Genomic DNA, 19,616 nt, shown 5'->3' with positions numbered 1-19,616 from the left:
CATGTACCAACATGCTTGGTCCAAAGTTATTTTTTAAATTTCAACAATGTCTACAACAATTATAATGTAATGGCATTTGGGGCTTTTCATATAGTCAGCACCATGGTTCTAGCCCCATGAATTCTGGAATTAGGTGGCCTAGGAGCAACTGCGATGTTGACTTATGAGTAGTCGTTCTGATCAATTACTCAGTTTCTTTGAGCTTAGTCTCCCCACTTGAAACAGGAATAGAGACTGGGGGTGCAGCTCAGGGGTAGAATGAATGAGGCCTTGGTTCAGTCCCCAGTACCCTTCCATCCCAAATACAGGACTAATGACAATCTATCTTATAAGATTATTGGAAGGATTTAGTAAAAATCATGTATATGCAATGCTCATACAGAATAAATCTCCAGTAACAACTACTCATTTCTTCAGAATTGTGCCTCATTTTATAATCTCAAATATTTAATGCTATTCCAGAAATATTCTATATTTATCACTTGATAGCTTAAAGATATGATTTATTAAAACCATGAGTAAAACAAAGGCATAACTAGTTTTTTACTGCATAATAATGTTAAATAGTTAAAAGTTCTGAAGAACACTGTCCCACTAGATGAAAAAATCAATTTTTTCATGAGATTTAAATTATGTAAAGTTGGAAACCTGAGAAAAAGACTACCCCCCAACTACCAATCATTTGTTTAACTTGCCATTATATTCCATTTGAGTCAGCATAATCTTTATTTCAAAATAGCATTTTTATTATATAAAAATGTAAAAATCCAGCAAAACCAGAAATACGGATATATTTTCCTGGGCTTTCACATTTGTTGATTTTTATTCGCAATTTCTTTTTCAACACAATTTACAACCTCATCCCCATTTCCAATCTGATTATACAAGTGCTAAGTGGCAAAAAGGTCTGGAATAAATACATCAAAGAAAAATAAAGCAAAGCTGTGAAACTAAGTTGCATGCAACAGGTTTTATGAGGGTGGGGAAAGAATCTGAGAAATAAAATAGAGAAAGATAATGTAATTGGAAGATTTTAGCTATAGTTTTTTCAATCATCTTTGTCTTTTGCTCCGTGTTTAAGGATGCGCGTGAACTCGATATAATTGAAATTCCCCTTTTTGTCAATAGGGGCTTCTCTGTACAGCTCATCCACTTCCTCATCTGTAAACCGATCACCCATGGTAGTCAGCAGCTCTCTCAGGTAATCCTCCTGAATGGTGCCTATAAGGCAATAGAAAGAAGGAACTCATGAACATTTCACCACACTTGAATGGTTCGTTTCTTTTTGTTTTGTTTTTGGTATCATGGATTGAACCCAGGGGTGCTTAACAACTGGGTCACATCCTCAGCTCTTTTTATTTTGAGACAAGGTCTCACTAAGTTGCAAGTTGCTGAGGCTGGCTTTGAAGTAATTCCTGAGACACTGGATTACAGCTGTGCACTATCCTTCCTGGCTTAAATGGTTCATTTCTTAATCAAGTCAATCTTATAAAATATTTCAGAATATCCATCATTTACATGAACAAAATAAATTAGCAAACTAAAGTTTATATACATAACCATGTCACTGCTTTCCAATTACTTTTGGAGTTCTTTATTAATATTAGATTAACTTGGGTGAGGGATATAGCTCAGTTGGTAGAATGTTGCCTTGTATGCACAAGGCCCTGGGTTCAATCCCCAGCACCACACACACACACACACAAAAATTAGATTAATTCATTTAAAAAATTTAGAAATATATTATTATGTTTATTTTTAAATTTATTTTTCTTTTAAAGGAGAGGGAGAGGGAGAGGGAGAGGGAGGGGGAGAGAGAGAGAGAGAGAGAGAGAGAGAGAGAGAGAGAGAATTTTTAAATATTTATTTCTTAGTTCTCGGCGGACACAACATCTTTGTTTGTATGTGGTGCTGAGGATCAAACCCGGGCCGCACGCATGCCAGGCGAGCACGCTACCACTTGAGCCACATCCCCAGCCCATATTATTATGTTTATAAAGTTAATGTTAAGTGAGTATTATCTGGAGGTTAAAAATAAATCAACTTTCTATTTTAGAGATAAAGTAAAAAAACAAAAGAAAAAACCAACCAAGCAACAAACAAATAACAACAACAACAAAACATGTGGCTGCTGTGCGCTGCTAAGAGCAGATTCGAGGAAGGACTTGACATGTGGAGGTGGGGAAAAGCAAAACAGAGCAGTGAGGGAGGGCTGCAGTGATGGTTAGTGAGAGGAAGAAAAGTGAATAGTTAGGTTTTTATGCATTAAAAACTACATTTTTTTCCCAAGTGCATTAAAATGAAGACACAGACAAAACAAAGCAAAACCCTAAGAAAAAGCCAGAAAAACAAAACTAAGACTTTAATTGTTCTGTTAACTATGCCTTTTAGTGAGATTGAATATATACTGGAGGGTAGTTTTCACTATCTAAAAAAATACTACTAATAGAAAACAACTCTCCCTTTAGTTTTTAGGAAGCTCAGAGTCGAATTCAAAGATTAATAATACACAACTTTTTTCTTCTTTCTTAGCCATCTCTATTGTTTTGTCCTACTTGTAAACAATAGTTTCTATTCTTTCATTTTTAAAAAATGTTATTTTACTGATTTTTTTTTTTTTTTTTTTCATTTTCAGGTACCATAAATGAGACTAGGTGTAAAGAAACAAAAAGCACTCACCTGTTGCTTCTTCATCAAAGCAAGCAAAAGCATTTCTAATGACATCTTCGGGATCTGTGCCATTTAACTTCTCACCAAACATGGTGAGGAACATGGTGAAATTGATGGGTCCTGGAGCCTCATTCATCATGGCATCCAGGTAGGCATCAGTAGGATTCTTCCCTGCAAGAATTCACAGTTGAACATGTGAGGACAAAGAGCTAATTTCAATAAATATTTTGCTATTGTTATGTTTCCCAACATTACACCATCATTACTTGCAAGTAGTTTTTCAATTAATGTTCATTAAGAACATTATGAGGTGCTGAATATATAGCTTAGTGGAAGAATGGCCTGCTTATTAGCATGCTGAATGCTCTCTGTTGGGTCTCCACAGAAAAGAGCCAAAAAATGGATACAAACAGAACATTTTAAAAAGACAATTTTTGACAACTTAAAAAAATCTTTGATACATCATTATGAAAATGCATTCTGGAGACTCAGGGTATAAGAGTGCTTGCCTAGCAAGTATTGGGTTTAATCTCCAGCAGTGTAAAAATAAAAACACCACCACCACCAAAAAATCCTGTTCTGGACTTAGGTTGAAAGTTGTTCATTCATTAATACTTTATGCCACCTCTTTTCCCTACTTTTAACAAAAACCTGAAACAATAAACCAGGAAATGCTACATTATTACATCTTAAATGTTGATAATATTAAAGGTCCACCAGGAATCATTTCCATACCAGTTATTCAAAATATGTAAATATTAATGTTTTCAGTTGTAAATGTAAATATTAAAGTTTTAGTTCTTAGTTGGCCTTTTAAGTTAAAACTATTAGGTTGGCTTGGAATTGGGAGTTTATTTTGAACAATGTTCAATAAACAGATATCCTTGAGTGCTCTTGACACATGTTGCTGAACTACAGTCATGTAAGTATTGTTCATAAATCTTCATCTCAGTTCCAACTGAGAATACTCCTTGTTTTAGAAAACTGGTGAGAGATCTCTGGATCCTCCCCTAGGAGTTGGGGAAAATCTTCTGGAATGTGCAGTCAAGGTGAGAATATCTGTGAGACCTTGCACTGCAGGCAAAACAGCTCTAAATGAAGGGTCTAGATGGGCTGGGGTTGTGGCTCAGTGGGAGAGCACTTGCCTAGCATTTGTGAGGCCCTGGGTTTGATTCTTACACTACATATAAATAAATAAAATAAAGGTATCCACTGAAAACTAAAAAAAAAAAAAAATTTAAAAAAGAAAAGAAAAAAGAAAAAAATTAGAATACTAGGTTTGAATCCCAGTTCTACTGACACTGAGGGAGGTGGTAGGGCTGGAATTCAAATCCAGTATTCCGGATCCTGCATTCAGGTGCCATGGGCATCTTTGTTTCCCACCTGTAAAAAAAAGAACTCATTGAAATTGGCATCTCAAAGGTCCCTTTCAACATTAAGTTTTTATGATTCTACATAAAAGGAACATCTGTTAGAGATGCATATCTAAGGAAGCATCTCAAAATTACAAATGAACTAAATACTAATGATACCCAAATCTAGAATTATAGTCCACATGTAAATTTCAAATCCTGGGGATTTGGGGTGATATTTAAATACCATGCTGACATCTATGACACTGTACTAAAATCTTACCTCATCATACCTTCTCAGCATACCTCTGAAAAAGATTCACTGAATAAGTGAAAGTAGTTGAAAACATCTACTTGTCTATTTGTAGATTAAACTCTATCTCTTATAGCACAGTGTGAGTGTGTGTGTGTGTGTGTGTGTGTGTGTTGGGGTGGGGACAACACATAGGTGTCAAGTAAACTCTAGGGTAAAAAAAGACAAAGGAATTTAAAATGGATTATTTAAGCTAAGCACCTATGAATTCATTCAAGACATCCCATATAACTTGTTGATCTGAAAGGCAAATACATATATTTAAAGGTTTTCCCCAATCAGAAGGATGCAAAGTCTCCTCTTACTCTTATCTACTACCACCTGTCCATTCAACCAACATTTATGGAACATTTACTGTAAGTGGGGAATGGACATGTGTATTCAATCCTTGGAATCAACAAAGCTAAGTCCTTCAATTTTCCTCAGTGGCCTTCTTCAGTAATGACTTGCCAAAAAAGTAAACTCACTCAGCTACTCTGAATGTGAAAGACCCTGGGATATAAGCTACCTGGCAAGTCAACAAATCAATATCTTGAATCTACTCTCAGTTCAGATAAAGGAAAATGCTGAAAAATGTTCACAACTGGGGAACATAGAAGAAAGATGTATGGTGTTCACTGTGCTGTTAACTTTTTGTGAGCTTGACAATTTTCAAAGTAGTATGTTAGGGGAAAAAAAAAAAAAAAAGGTGAGGAACAAACACTAGCCAAGCATTTTTGTGGACACCAAAAGAAAAAAACCGACCTTTTTCTTTGCCCTTTGGCCCTTCAGTTGCCCTTTCTGGTTAACCAGGCAAGCAGAAGTACACAGCCTCATTGTAGGACCCCTGACCTACTCTTCTAGCCATGCCCTGGCCCCATGCTTTGGCCTATCAAGAACTCATCTGTTTGCTGCTTGCTGGTTTACTTTCAACTGTAAAATCACTGCTGATTCTAGGCAGAATATATCGGATTTCCACTTCCTTCCATTTATTAAAAATAAATCTAAACAGCAACAAAAATCATACAAAAAATAAAAAATACCTACAAATTCAAAAAACAAATGGCAGTTTATATACACATTAAATCTTCTACCTTCATATTTTAATTATTAAAAAACAATAAATTATAAAAACCATTCATTATAAAAAAACATAAATAAGCAGGGTGTGGTGTGTCATCCCAGCAACTCAGGAGACCTAAGTAGGAACGCAAGTTCAAGGCCAGCCCCAGCAATTTAGTGTGGTCCTAAGCAACTTAGTGAGACCTTGTCTCAAAATAAAAAATAAAAAAAGGGCTGGGGATATGGCTTAAGCACCCCTGAGTTCAATACCTGGTACAAAAAAAAGAAAGAAAGAAAAAAAAAAATCTCATACATATATGTTGTAAAAGTTGGGCTGGGCACAGGGCCACATGCCTGTAATCCCAGTGGCTAGGGAGGCTGAGGCAGGAGGATTGCAAGTTCAAAGCCAGCCTCAGCAAAAGCAAAGTGCTAAGCAACTCAGTGAAACCCTGTCTCTAAATAAAACACAAAATAGGGCTGGAGATGTGGCTTAGTGGTGTGTGTGTGTGTGTGTATGTTTACACACACACACACACACAGAGAGAGAGAGAGAGAGAGAGAGAGAGAGAGAGAGAGCGCAAAAGTCCCCTTCCCTGTATTTCCTTTCCCTGTTATACTACCCATCTTCCCCAAGACAACCATTATCACTCACAATCATCAATTCTTATTTACCTGTCCTCAACTTTAATTAACCTTATTATACTCTATGATTAGCCATACTTATTATTTGTAATTCTGGCTCTCAGCCTAATAGACATAAAGTATTTAACTAATGAGAACATAAGCCTACCTGCCAGATCCCCACTTCTGTCAAGCTATCCCCTCATGCCTGACCCACCCCAATATGGCACCTCCCATACCCAGAAACCTCTCCAGAGGTCTTTAGAAACAGAGTAATATGTATATCATGTTTTAAAAAATTCATAAAGAATGGAATTATTTTTTAACAATATCATATAAAGAATATAAATTACCCAGTGAGGCAAGCATATCATGCAGATCTTCCTTGTCAATGAAACCATCTCTGTTCTGGTCAATCATGTTGAAGGCCTCTTTGAATTCCTGAATCTGTGATTGGTCAAACATGGCAAACACATTGGATGTTGCGCGCTGAGGGCGCTTCTTGGTGGTCTTGGTCTTTGCCTTTTTGCTCGACATGGTGGCTGTTTAATTCTAGGTTTAAAAACAAAAAAGAATGCATAAGATGTACGGCCAGAAGATAACACATTACATCTAAAGTCAGCAAGTAAAAACACCTTAATATAGAATTATTACCTCAACTGGGCAGGAATTAAGTAATATCTAAACATTATTTTCAATGTAATAATTAAGTGGCTAAAAAAAAAAATCAGAGTTTTGAAAAATTAAGAAACAGAATAGAAATGATTGATGTACTTTCCACCAAATTTCATAGGACCAATTTTTATTAAATTGGAATTAATTTAAAATTTAATTTAGCTATATGTAATAATAGCTAGCATTTACTGAGTACTTACTATATGCTAACCACTATTTTGAAGGCCTGGAGATGCCCCACAGATAAAGGCTCTAAAAATGACCTCTTCCTCTCACAGGTTTGTCCCATTTAATCCTCACAACAAAGAAATGCAGTATTATTATTTCCATTTTACTACCAAGATAACATAACTTCTCTGAGCTTCAGTTTTTTTGGTGGTTGTTATTTTTCCCCCAGTACTAGAGATTGAACACAGGGGTGCTTTACTAATAAGCTATACCCCCAGCCCTTTTTAATTTTTTACTTTGAGAGAGGGTCTTGCCATGTTGCTGAGGCTGGCCTCAAACTTGTGATTTTTCCTGCATTAGCCTCCCAGATTGCTGGAATTACAGGCATGCACCACTGAGTCAACAGATATCTACTGTAATGCAAGGGAAGAACTAAATGAGATAAAGTATGTAAAGAGACTCACATAGTTAGCATGTAGTATATGTTCAAAAAGCGCTCATCTTTAAAAAATATGATATAAACCCTATTCTATATTGCACCCCTTCTAGATAGACATGCATTTCCCCTTTCCCTTGACAAAACTCTCAGAACAGCAAATTAATACTCAACTGTCTCCATCTCCTCATCTTCCCAAACATTCCTAGATCCTCTGTAAATGGCTTTGGTGCTAGCCTCCAACACTCTACTGAAAGCCATCACTAATTAAACTGTCAAAGAGATGACATTTTTTATTTATAGTTTAAAAGAATGTAAATAAATAGAGTCATGCACATATGACAACTTTTCAGTCAATGATGACTGCATATGATGGAGCATACTACTTAGCCTGAGTGCACAGGCTGTATCATCTAGTTTTGTACATTCTATGATGTTTGCAGTGACAAAACTGCCCAACTACATCTCTCTCAAAACATATCACCAACAAGGTGACTGACAATGTAAGGTGATTCTAAAACAAACCAAAACAAAAATATTATCAGTTTTGGAGGAGGAAATCTGAATTCAAATAACAACTCCATCCTTACTAGTGTCATTAACTTCTAAAAACCCACAAATATCTGAGTAATTTTTGATCCAATGTCTTATCCAATCTTCATAACTATCCTATGACTTGGGTACTGGTAAATTAAAAAAAAAAATCATTAGGACAGGGTGGTGCACACCTGTAATCCCAGTGGCTCAGGAGGCTGAGACAGGAGGATCATGAGTTCAAAGCCAGCTTCAGCAACTTAGAGAGGCCCTAAACAATTTAGTAAGATCATCTCTAAATAAAATACAGAAAAGGGCTGAGGATGTAGCTCAGTGTTTAAGCACCCTCGGGTTTGGTCCGCCCCCCCCCCCCCAAAAAAATCAAATGGCTCCTGGTATTAAAGAATTTAATGTTGCCCAAAGAGAGGTCTGACCTTTGCCCTTAGCTCCTGGGAGCTAATTTCTATCTAGGTTCCTGGAATGTCCTCTCTGACATCTGCAGTCTGAGGTCACACTGAGGTCACACCAGGCAGGCTAACAGCGTGGGTTATGATGGGAGATTTAGATCACACAGTATCAGCCTGACCTCTAGAAAGGAGCTGGAGACTGCGGTTAGCCATGTAGGCAGTTAACTGTGTCCATGATGGAACCCAAATAAAATACTGGATATTGAGGATCAGGAAAGTTTTCCTGGTTGTCAATACTACCACATATTGTTGCTAGGGGGTAGTTAGCACTCTCCATGACTTGACTGACTAGAAGACACTGAATCTCTACATTTGAAACCTTCTAGAATCTGTCCTACACAACTCTTCCCTTGACTGATTCTCTATTTCTTCAACCCCATAACATGAAAGCAGATAACAAGCCAGGTCAGTGGCTGAGCAAGGAGATTTTGGACCTAAGTCTTTAGCACTTCTGGTTTTAGACTTTCTATACATACATATTTTCTTTCTCCATTGTAATAGATATGAACAAAGGGAGGGTGTTTTTGAAACTTGACCTAGTGGTAGTTTTGAAGTACGTAAGCCTTAGAGGTCGTACTCTCAACTTTGCAACTATTTGCCCTCCCCACATACTGTCCTGAATAAATGTTAATTTTCTTTTCTTTCCTATAACTTAGCTTGTTACTTAAATTTAGTTAAATTTTAAGGTTAAATCAAAGATAGAATGTGGTTCACTAGTAAGACACTTAATATGGACTGTTGTTTATTGTTGTTGTTGTTGTTGTTTTGAGGGGAGAGGGTCTTCGGGATTCAATCAAGACCTCACACAGACTAATCATGTGCCCCACCTCTGAGCTACACCCATAACCTCACTTGACTACAATTCAATCTTCTGCATATTCCCAAACTGTTAGATTAAGGGTTTTTTTTTCATGCTAAAAATTCTATGATTCTATTTCTCCATGATATATTGTCATAAGTCTAAAGGCAAGTAGTTCTATCAGCAAATCATTTTCATACGAGTCATTTAAAAAAAACTTCCCAAAGAGTAAATTATTTTTAAAAAATGATCTGTCAATTGTATCATACTAACTCAATAGCTAACTAAAAATACACTTGTTTGAGCTTTCCAAGAAACCAATGCCAAGATGGGATTAAACACATAAGGATTTTATTAGGGGATATGTCTATGAGGAAGAATGGGGAAGCAGCTCCGTAGATCAGAAAGGCACTCAGACGGTGAGGTAAGTCTGATCCTCAAATGAAGGACAACAGAAAGAAGGTTGTTGGAAGAGAACTGAGAACAATTTGCCAACTGGCCCTAATCAAAATAAAGTATAGAGCAAACAGAGCTCAATATAATGGTAGTATAATTTCTTTTTAAAATTCTTTCTTGGTACCAGGGATGAGACCCAGGAGCACTTAACCACTGACCCACATCCCCAGCCCTTTTTATATTTTTATTTGGGGACAGAGTCTTGCTAAGTCGCTGGGGCTGGCTTTGAACTTGTGATCCTCCTGCCTCAGCCTCCCAGGCTACTGGGATTACAGGCATGTATAATTTCTTTTTAAAAGAGTTTTTAGGGTAGCTCAGTGGAGCACCTGCCTATCATGTGTAAGGCCCTGAGTTCAATACCTAGAATCACATCAAAACAAATTTTCCCTCATTAAATTGTATATATGCATAGTACCCACAAACACTAAACACACACACACACACACACACACATGCTCTCTCTCTCTCACACACACACACACTAAAATACTACCTAAAAAGTGAGGCAAATTATATTAAAACCATAAAACTGAAGGGAACTCTCACCCACAAGAAACTGCCACCCTTTCTTTCCTCCTTGCCTTCTGAGAGAAGTCTCTTGGCCTTTACCACTTTTTCACTTCCCACTCACTTTCCAATCCACCACAATCTGGCTGTCTCTCTTCCTCTGCAACTGCTTTCAAATTGCCAAATCTAGTCCAAATCTTCTTGGACCCCTCTGCTGTATTTGGCACTATTTTGTCCCTCTTTTCTTTGAGACTCAGAAGCTTTTGGCCTGATGCTCAGTAACACTAAAATAGAACTGTCCCAGAAGGAAAAAGAGCACAAGAGGCCCAACCTTGAAGACCTTGCACTCTAATGTGGGAGACAGATGAACACTATGCTGGGGAGACTGTTTTATGTAAAGTGCTGTACTCTACATCCTCTGGCTCAGTTCTTCTATTTTCTTCTTAGACTTACATCTCCACTAACTTATATATTCATGTTGCTCAGCATTCTGGCAGTGCATGGTTTAAAGTTGTTTTCATTCCGCTTTCCTTGGATGATCTCATCAACACTCACTGTTCTGACAACACCTGACTCCCAAGCCTATGCCTCCAGGCCTGACCTTAACCTTGAGCTTTAGACTCAAACACCCAACTGCCTATGAAAGGCCCTCATTTGGATGTCCCACAGATACCTCTTAATCAACATGCTGCAAACTGAATTCATTCTCTTCCCCCTCTTAAACTCTTCCAGCTTTGTTTTCTCAGTCTACCCACTCACCTTCATCCACCCACTCACCAAGCCAGAAATCCAAGAGTCATCTCCACAGATCCCTCTCCCTGATGAATCAAGTCTTGCCTCTTAAATATTTCTCAGATTTGCTCATCTTCCTCATTTCTCTGCCATCACCCTAAACCTGATCCTCACCACCTCTTGTGTAGAATATTTCTATGGCCTCTGAACCAGCCTCCTTACTTCCTGTTTCCCTCAACTCCTTCATATTCTAGCCAGAGGCATCCAAACACGAATATGGCCTCACCATTCTACTTTTTGAAATCTTCTTTGCCCCTCCACCTCATAGAAGATATAGAATAAGTTCTAAAGCATGGCACATGGGTCCCCCATTGCCACACCAGGAGTAGGGACTGAACCTAGGGGTGCTCTACTATTGAGCACAGCCCTGAGTCTCCTGCCCTTTTTGAGGAAGGGTCTCCTTAAGTTGCCTAAGGTCTCACTAAATTGCTGAAGCTGGGCTTGAACTTGTAATCCTCCTGCCTCAGCCTGGAGTTGTTGGGATCACCTGGCCACACTTGGGTCTTCCTTTACCTACTCCATCTAGCACCGTCCTTTCCACAGTCATCTCTATTTAATATTCTTAACTACGTGCTTTTCCTTTAGCTACATGAAACTGTTGGCATGTCTCCAAGGCACCATGCAGTTTCTGACCTTGAGTACCTTTGTTCTTTCTATTTTTCCAAATCAAAATGTCCTGTCCCACTTCCTTGTCTTAGGAGCAAAACAGAAATTAAAGGTCTACTTAACTTTTAGCTACTACCATTTATTGAGGGACTCATATGCAAGGCACACATTATGTGTATTAAGTGAAAGAAGCCTGCCTTACAAATGAAGAAACTGAAAATCAAAGATATTAACTTTCCCAGGGTCACCTAGTGATAAAGCCAGGATTCAAATTCCATTGTTACAGGTTATTTCTACCTATATGTTTTTTACTTCCTACTGTTTTTTCCAGTTATTTTAACATAAAAAATTTAAAGACCTTCACCACTACCAATATAATCCAACACTGATTTCTGAGCAGCTACTCTCCTCTAAATTCAAATCCTAGACAAACGGAGTTTTCAAATTAATTCAAACTTCACTGGAGAGATACTGTGCAGGATTGCACTGTGGGTGACTAAAATGTGAATGGCGTCCCTGGAAATATGCAATATAACAGCCATGGTTGGGTTTAATCAAGTAGCAGCATTTTCCATCAGTCATGATTGACTTTGAAAACCTTTACCTAGGATGGCCAAATTACTAATACTTAACCTGTGTTTAAAGAAACCCAACCCTGGGCTAGGGTCATAGCTAAGTGGTAGAGCGCTTGCCTCGCACATGTGAGGCTCTGGGTTTGATCCTCAGCACCACATAAAAATAAATAAATAAAAATAAAGATATTGTGTCCACCTACAACTAAAAAGAAAAAAAAAAAAAAAGAAAAACCCACCCTACCCTAAACCACAGCTATAGAGGAAAATATATAGATTATAGCACTAATATAAAGAATTACTTTCAACAGCAGTAAAAACACTTCTTGCTTCCTCTTCAAATTTTTAATTTTATTTCTATAATTTGTAACATAGAGTGAATGAAAGCATACATATAATGTTCACAGAATTTTTATCAAGGGCAGGGAAGTAGAAATATAGTATTAGAGGTGACTGTGGTATCAATATATGTGGTTGGTAACTGAAAGGTCTGCAAAGCCAACTGCAGTACTGATATGCAAATCAAACCATGAATACCATAATAATTAATAAGCAATCTGCAAATTTCATCCAGCCTATATGGCTTTCTTGGAAGCCTGGGAAAGATACTCATAGAGCATATTTTTTCAGCCACTGATGACTTCCTTAACATTCATTTGAAACTTCTTCAAGTATCTTAAGTCAGCAAGTTGTCACCATACAGCAAGTAAATATCTCTCTCCCAGCGGTTGGCTGCACATTAGAATCTTGGCGGGGGAGGGGACACAAATAAATCTGGGGCTGTCTAGCCTAAATGAAACTGAATGTCAGGAGTAGACCCCAGGAATCTAGTCACCAGGTGACTCCAATGCACAGTGAAGGCTGAGAGCCACTTAAACTTAAGCCAAATTGACTGTTTATATTTCTAGTTCCCCTTTGTTTGCTTGTGCGTGTGTGGGGTACTGAGAACTGAACCACCAAGCTAAGCTGCTCTGGAATTCAAAAACTCCATATTGCTTTTTTTTTTTTTTAATATTTTTTTAGTTGTAGTTGGACACAATATCTTTATTTTATGTATTTTTAAGGGGCGCTGAGGATTGAACCCAGGGCTTTGCACCTGCTAGATGAGCTTCTACCACTGAGCCACAATGTAGCTCACTTTTTAAGGTGCTACATTTGGGAGTAATCTTTCATATACCAACAGAAGCCATATGCTAAGCTAAGTTCTTTTGCATATGCTAAGCAAGTTCTTTTCCACTGAGCAACATCTCCAACCCTTTTTTTAGTTTATTCTGAGAGAGGGTCTCACTAAGTTGCCCAGGCTGGTCTCAAACTTGTGACCCTCCTGCCTCAGCCTCCAAAGTAGCTTGGATTACAGGTATATGCCACTGTGCCCCCATTCCTGTATTTTTAATATTGGTTGTTATGCTTTAATGAAGATTCTGGAGACCTGGACTCTTAATTCTAGTGCTGTCATCTGTAGTTGTTATGAACTTTGGTCTTTTAGCTATCCCAGGTCTCATTTTCCTTACTCATCAATATAATAAAAGGTAGATTATAAACCATAAACTGGCAGCCACTAAACTATATGAAGTGTGCAAGAAGGTTTGTTTAGGGCTGGGCATGGTGGCACACACCAGTAATCTCACTGGTTCAGGAGGTTGAACCAGCTCCAGCAGTGGCAAGACCCTAAGCAACTCAGTGAGACCCTGTCTCTAAATAAAATACAAAATAAGGTTGGAGATGTGGCTCAGTGATCAAGCGCCCCTGAGTTCAATCCCCAGTACCAAAAGAAAAGTTTGTTTAGCACCCCCAGGGACAGCCTCTAACATGTCTCTTTAGAAAACTGAATTAATTTGCCAGTACTTTTTTTAATGGAACATTTTACATAGAAACCTGAATTTCTGACATCTTGAACAACTGCATGATAAGGAATCATTTTGACCAGCACGTCCAAATTCCTGTTGATAATGAGTATTCAACAAACAACCCCCACTACTCCTTCCATGTCCTTGTCCCAGCTGCTATTAGTTGTCGTTACCTCCTTGACCCATTAGAGCATCTGATCCCACTCCTTTGGCCAAGGTAGTAGGACAGGCTTAAAGATGGCACTCAACAACAATTCTCATGCCCTTATGCAGTTCCCTCCAATAGTGAAAAGGGTTGCTGTGTGACTTTGTCACCATAGACATTGCTGCTTCTGCCCTGCTCTTTCTTGGCTCACTCAATCTGCAGGAGCTAGCACTAGGTCATGAGGGCCTAGTGGCCTTTCCTGTGGAAAGGCCCATGTTGCAGGGAACTATAGCCAGCACTATCCTGACTGCAACTTCATGAGAGACCTTGAGTCAGAACCACCCAGCTAAGCTGCTCTGGAATTCAAAAACTCCATATTGCTTTTTTTTTTTTTAAGTTGTAATTGGACACAATACCTTTATTTTATGTATTTCTATGTGGTGCTGAGGATTGAACCCAGGGCTCTGCCGGTGCTAGACAAGCACTCTACTGCTGAGCCATAACCTCAGCCTCTCCATATTACTTTTTAAGGTGCTACATTTGGGAATAATCTTTCATATACCAACAGAAGCCAACAGAGCCACGGTTTCCTTGACCTCTTTAATGTTAAAATAGGGCAGTGCCTTTATTTCAGAATTAGAGCCACAAAATTTTAGAAAGCTCAAAGGACCACAGTCAAGTTTGCACTGGGTAGGGAAATTTCTATTTCTGGTTAGAAAATTTTAACTCCTATTTAACTTCTGTTAAGCTCTTTTTTATTCTTTTAATTTTTTTGCAGTGCTAGGGGTTGAACCCATGGTCTCATGCATGCCAGGATCTATATCCTATATCCACTGGACCTATATCCCCAGCCCTGTAGGTTCCTCTTTTAATCTCAAGTCATCTCTTCCTCAGCATTTCCATCACCATCATCCTCTTCTGGTTGCTATCCCGCTGATTTGCTGGTGTTTTTTTGCTTCCTAATTGGAGTTTCCTTCAAAGCTCTGTCCTTGAAATGTGCTTTTCTTAAGTACTGCCTGAAAAACTGATAGTGCACAGGTACCACTCAAAAAATGAGGTAATTAGGGAGAGAAGAGGAGAGGAGGTGGTTTTGAGAGCAAAGAGGTGATAAAGAATTCAAGTGCTAGACAACCTACAGTAGTTGAGATGCCCAGAGGTCAAGATACTCATCAGGTCTTCTTTAGCAAGGTTGATTTGTAAGCTAAGGCGAGGCTCTAAGTCTCTAAATGGAGGAATTCACAGAACAACACAGGGCAGTTCTTGAACTAAAACTTAAGGTCACTTTTAATTCAATCTCATCTTTACCAAGGTTTATCAGAATCTTGGAAATTTCTCATGGATTCCCATGGTCATTACTATAGTCAGACTAATTAATGTTTGTTCTAATTAAGGGGATAAAATGACTAGATACATGAGCAACAGTCTGAAAACAGCTATCATAAAGAGAATTTAATATATAATCAAGTTTAAATATTTCACAAAATTAAGTTCATATACTTAATAACGTATCATTGCTATTATGCTGCATATTTAGAAGAAAAAAAAGTCAGTTTCATAAATTATAACTCTCATAGAGAGCCAAACTCAATTTTCACAACTTTTCTGTTCTTAACACCAGGTAGGCTTTCCCCTTAATATATTCTAACATTTACTATATACATTATAACACTGTCATTCCTTTTTCTAAGTTTTATGATTGTCCTAGTTGGCAGTAAACTTTCTGTCCTCCCAAATTATGTTTTACTGCAGTGAAATTTATATAAAATGAAACTTACAAATCTTAATACATTTTTAATCTATTTTTTGTAAACGTGTACACCCACATAACCCAGTTAAGTTACAAATGTTAACACCATTCCAGAAAGTTCCCTTGAAATCAATTATCCTCTCCCACAGGGATCCCTTGTTTAAATTTGTATATCCACAGATGAGTTTGGTCTGTCTTTGAACTTCTCATGATAGAATTACAGTGCATATTCTTATATGCCTGACTTCCTTTCACTCAACATAGTTTTGAGAGATTGATCTATTTTATTATCAACAGTGAGTTTATCAATGGTTCTTTTTTTTTTTTTCTTTCTATGCTGGGGATCAAACCTAAGACACCATTTTTATTGCTCAGAATGTTACATTGCCATGCAATTCACCAATACATTTTTATGAATCTTTGCCTTTGCATTTTGGATTGTAAGGTCTGGCAGAGTACCTTGCACATAGTAGGTGCTCAATAAATACTAGCTAAGCAAATACATGTTTCCTTACTATCACAACTATATGCATATTTATTATAAGGTAGGTCCTGGATCTTAATTCCAAAGTAAGGTCAGCAGAAACTCTACTGGTCTTCTTCTTGAAGAGATCCTTAACAAAACTTAAAAGCTACCCCTTGCTCCATACCTGGCAGGAACATTATTAATAGAACAATAATTGAATATTAAAGGTGTGCCAGGCACTGGTTTAAGCATTTCTCGTGTACTAATACATTTAATCCTCACAACAACTTATGGTAGAGGTACTACTATTATCACCATTTCTCATATGAGAAAATTGGATTAAAAAAGAAATAAACAATTCGCCACAGAGCCCGAAAATGGTAGCATTTAAGAGTCAGGATCTACATTTAGGACATCTAGCTTCAAGCTTGTACCACTAGCCTCTAATATCCTGCATATAGGCGGCTAAAATTCTCGATCATGAGAGTAAGAGGTAATGCCTCCACATAGCTAATACGTGTGTTGGTGCTCAGAAAATGATACCTCAAATTATGGTGTTTGACATGCTAAGTACTTTGAAGTGAAGAAGCAGCTTCAAAGTCTCTTGTGACCTCCCTTTTCCATGTTGGTTCTATTTCTCTCCAGAAGCAAAGGGAGTGGCTCTTAGGTTCCCTCATCCCACTATGGAAAGTTCTTAAACAAGGAATGCAGTTGTCTCAGGCGCCCTCCCTACAATCTCATCTTACAAAGAAAATTCTGTGGAAAGAAGACTAGAGTTGATACCACACCCAGAGCCCAGAAGAACTTTGTCCTGGGATACTGTCTGTTCTTCATAATTCATTTCCTCTAAAAATCATTTCCTTTTCCTCTAAAATTGCCTATGTCCCCTTCCCCTTCTCTCCTCCCTATAAGATATTTAAGCTTCTAAACCTCATTAAGTTATTGAATACTCATTTTCCTAGTCTCTCCCACATAATAAATTTTGTATGCCTTTCCTTCTGTTCACCTAGTGTTTGTTTCAGCAGAAGGGAAGTTCCCTTTGCCCCTATAAGTGAATTTAGGAAGATTCTAATCAATGATGTTGGCAAATAGTGTATAATAAACGTGGGAAGTAAGAATTATACTACGGAACCACTATGTGCAAATAGAGTATAATGCAACTCATCCCTAGATTATCTGGTGTCTTTCATTCTTGGGAGAATGGAAAACTAGTTACATTTAAGGTTTCTAAATCTTCTTTAGGAGTCTTTCCTAACCTTGGCCACCCTCACTTAGGAATGCTTTTCGGAAGTAGAGCAGTACATCTTGTCCAAACTCAGTTTCATTAAAGCATAAATGAGTACTGAGTCATCCAACATACAAGTTGTTTCATTTAACAGAGCTTGAACCAATAAAAAGCTGTACACTTACTTAGGAAGTCTAGGAGGGTCCACCTGAAGTTTATGGAGAAATGGGATGGCACCATATGAATTCCTCAAGTTACCGTAGTCAAATTACTTAACTCTAGTGTCAGTTTCCTCAATTATAAAATGAAGGGTTGCACTGAAATAATCTATAAAAGTCCAATTAAATTCTAAAATGCTATGTAGTTCTTCTCTTACCAAAGGCCAACTCTATCTTCAACAAAAGGTGTCAAACCAATCCCCTAAAGGTGCCCCTTTCTTCATGTTACTCCCATATTTAAGAATCTAAATGATTCCCCCTAAGGCATCTTACATAATCTTTTATTTCTTGTCTAGTTTTCAAGACATCCATAAAAGGGCTTCATTTACCTAACTACCCTCATTTTATTGTGGTGCTGGGGATCTAAACCCACAGCCCCTCACACACAATGCTCTAGCACGGAGCTACACACCCAGCCTCAACCACCTACTCTTATTTCCAGCTGTTATTCACTAGAGTGGTGCTCTACTCAGGCTGGTCTCCCCACTGTTTCCTTTTCACACGACAGAACTCCCACCCGTAGAGCTTTTGCTCTTGTTATCTCTACGACAGATCTAGCCATAAATTTTAAGTTCCCCCTAGAGCTTAATCAAGGACTTCATTGAGGTCACGATTCTTTCCAAGGAAGCTTTTCCAGATTTCTTTTAATTGTCCTTTTCTTCAATCAATACCGATGAACTAAATCTTTGCAAGAGGCAAAAACAGCGAGAGTTCAAACTCCCATGGAAATTATTGCACGTGTGCCTGCGCTGATCGTGGTTAGGCACCGGTGCGCTAACAGTTTCCCTTAACACTTCATCTTAGGCAAGAGTCAGGCACTGATGGGCTCCAGTATCCCCCAATGCACATAGGACCTTGTGGGCCACAGAGCCGAGCCCCACGAGCTGTTGGCCCTAATCCACTGCTTGGGCCCGCAGCAGGGCCGGGAGGACAGGTGCAGGCACCAGGAGTGAAGTCATCCAGGTGACGCAGGGCCGGCCCACTCAGCGCCAGGGACCCGGCCACCTCTTCCAAAAGGCTGTCTCCCCAGCCCTGCTTCATCCGCCTCGGAGTTTTCCGGGTCCTCGACTTACAAGCCCCGGCCACTACCAGGGCCTCTCTGCTGACCCCGCTCCCCTCGCCTCCAGCCCGGAGCCACTTCCCCGGCAACCTGACAGGTCCGACTGCCACCCGGCCGCGCAGCAACCCGGTCAGGCAGCAGGGGCGCAGCCGGAGGGGACACATGCAGCCCAAGGGGTGTCACGCGCGAGGCCGAGCGCCACTCACCCGGCGCCAGGTAGCAGATCCGGGATGCCCTGCGCGAGACGAAGAGCGACGGCGACAAGCGCGGGGCTGTGGTCGGACAGTGGCGGCGCCGGCACTTCCTGCCTAGAGAGGCGGGGCGGAAGGCGCACCGGAAGGCGCGGCGGCTCCAACAGGGAGAGAGGGGTGCGGTCAGCGTCGCGCGCAGGACAGTGCGGGCCGGGGGTCCGGCGCGGCGCGGGGCTGCCGGGGCTGCACGCACACAGCCCAGGCCCTAGTGGTCTCTTCCTTCCCTGTCCAGGTCTGTCGCGGCATGCCCCCGTGCGGCTGGGCGGCCACCCCATGGCCCGCCCGCCTCCCCCGCCTCCCCCGCCTCCCCGCGGCCGGTCCCCACCGCCCTTCCGCATTCCTGGCAGCGGGGCGGGGGCGAGGGGCAGGGCCCGGGGCACAGCGCTGGAATTTGACCCGCCTGGGCCCCGATCCGCCCTGGTTTGGGGTGCCCGCAGGAAGCGGCCCACCCAGGGTTGACAGATTTAGCAAATTAAAGTACAGTTACCATAGTTCAATTTGAGTTTCTGATCATTTTTAGGGTCTGTTCTAAGCACTATGAGAAGGTTCAAGAACAGGGTTCCTGCTAGCTCTAGAATCCCTTAACTACATTCCAGCCCAAGGAAAGCCGTTTATGCCCTACTCCTTTCCTACCTTCAAAATATTATT

The 19,616-nt window shown here is 39.7% G+C and overlaps 1 protein-coding gene across 1 annotated transcript; it reads right to left on the bottom strand.

Moving 5' to 3' along the window:
* Positions 1–724: 724 nt before the first annotated feature.
* On the bottom strand, positions 725–19,055 carry LOC143382946 (myosin regulatory light chain 12B). Its single transcript, XM_076837275.2, has 4 exons — positions 18,924–19,055; positions 6,351–6,549; positions 2,680–2,841; positions 725–1,221 (listed from the first exon to the last, which is right to left on the bottom strand). The coding sequence occupies exons 2-4, from the start codon at positions 6,532–6,534 to the stop codon at positions 1,049–1,051; spliced, it is 519 nt and encodes a 172-aa protein (XP_076693390.1). The 5' UTR covers positions 6,535–6,549; positions 18,924–19,055; the 3' UTR covers positions 725–1,048.
* Positions 19,056–19,616: the final 561 nt, after the last annotated feature.

The sequence above is a fragment of the Callospermophilus lateralis genome, chromosome 17 (genome assembly GCF_048772815.1).
Source record: "Callospermophilus lateralis isolate mCalLat2 chromosome 17, mCalLat2.hap1, whole genome shotgun sequence".
In the NCBI taxonomy this organism is placed as follows: Eukaryota; Metazoa; Chordata; class Mammalia; order Rodentia; family Sciuridae; genus Callospermophilus; species Callospermophilus lateralis.
Note: the sequence above shows the minus strand (reverse complement) of the source record. Positions and strands in the feature narration are given on the sequence as shown.

Coding starts and splice junctions, on each gene's coding strand:
- LOC143382946 (XM_076837275.2), bottom strand. CDS start 6,534: ATGTCGAGCAAAAAGGCAAAGACCAAGACCACCAAGAAGCGCCCTCAG. Junction 2,842..6,350: donor TGATATGCTTGCCTCACTGG/GTAATTTATATT, acceptor GAATTCTTGCAG/GGAAGAATCCTACTGATGCC. Junction 1,222..2,679: donor CTTTGATGAAGAAGCAACAG/GTGAGTGCTTTT, acceptor ATTGCCTTATAG/GCACCATTCAGGAGGATTAC.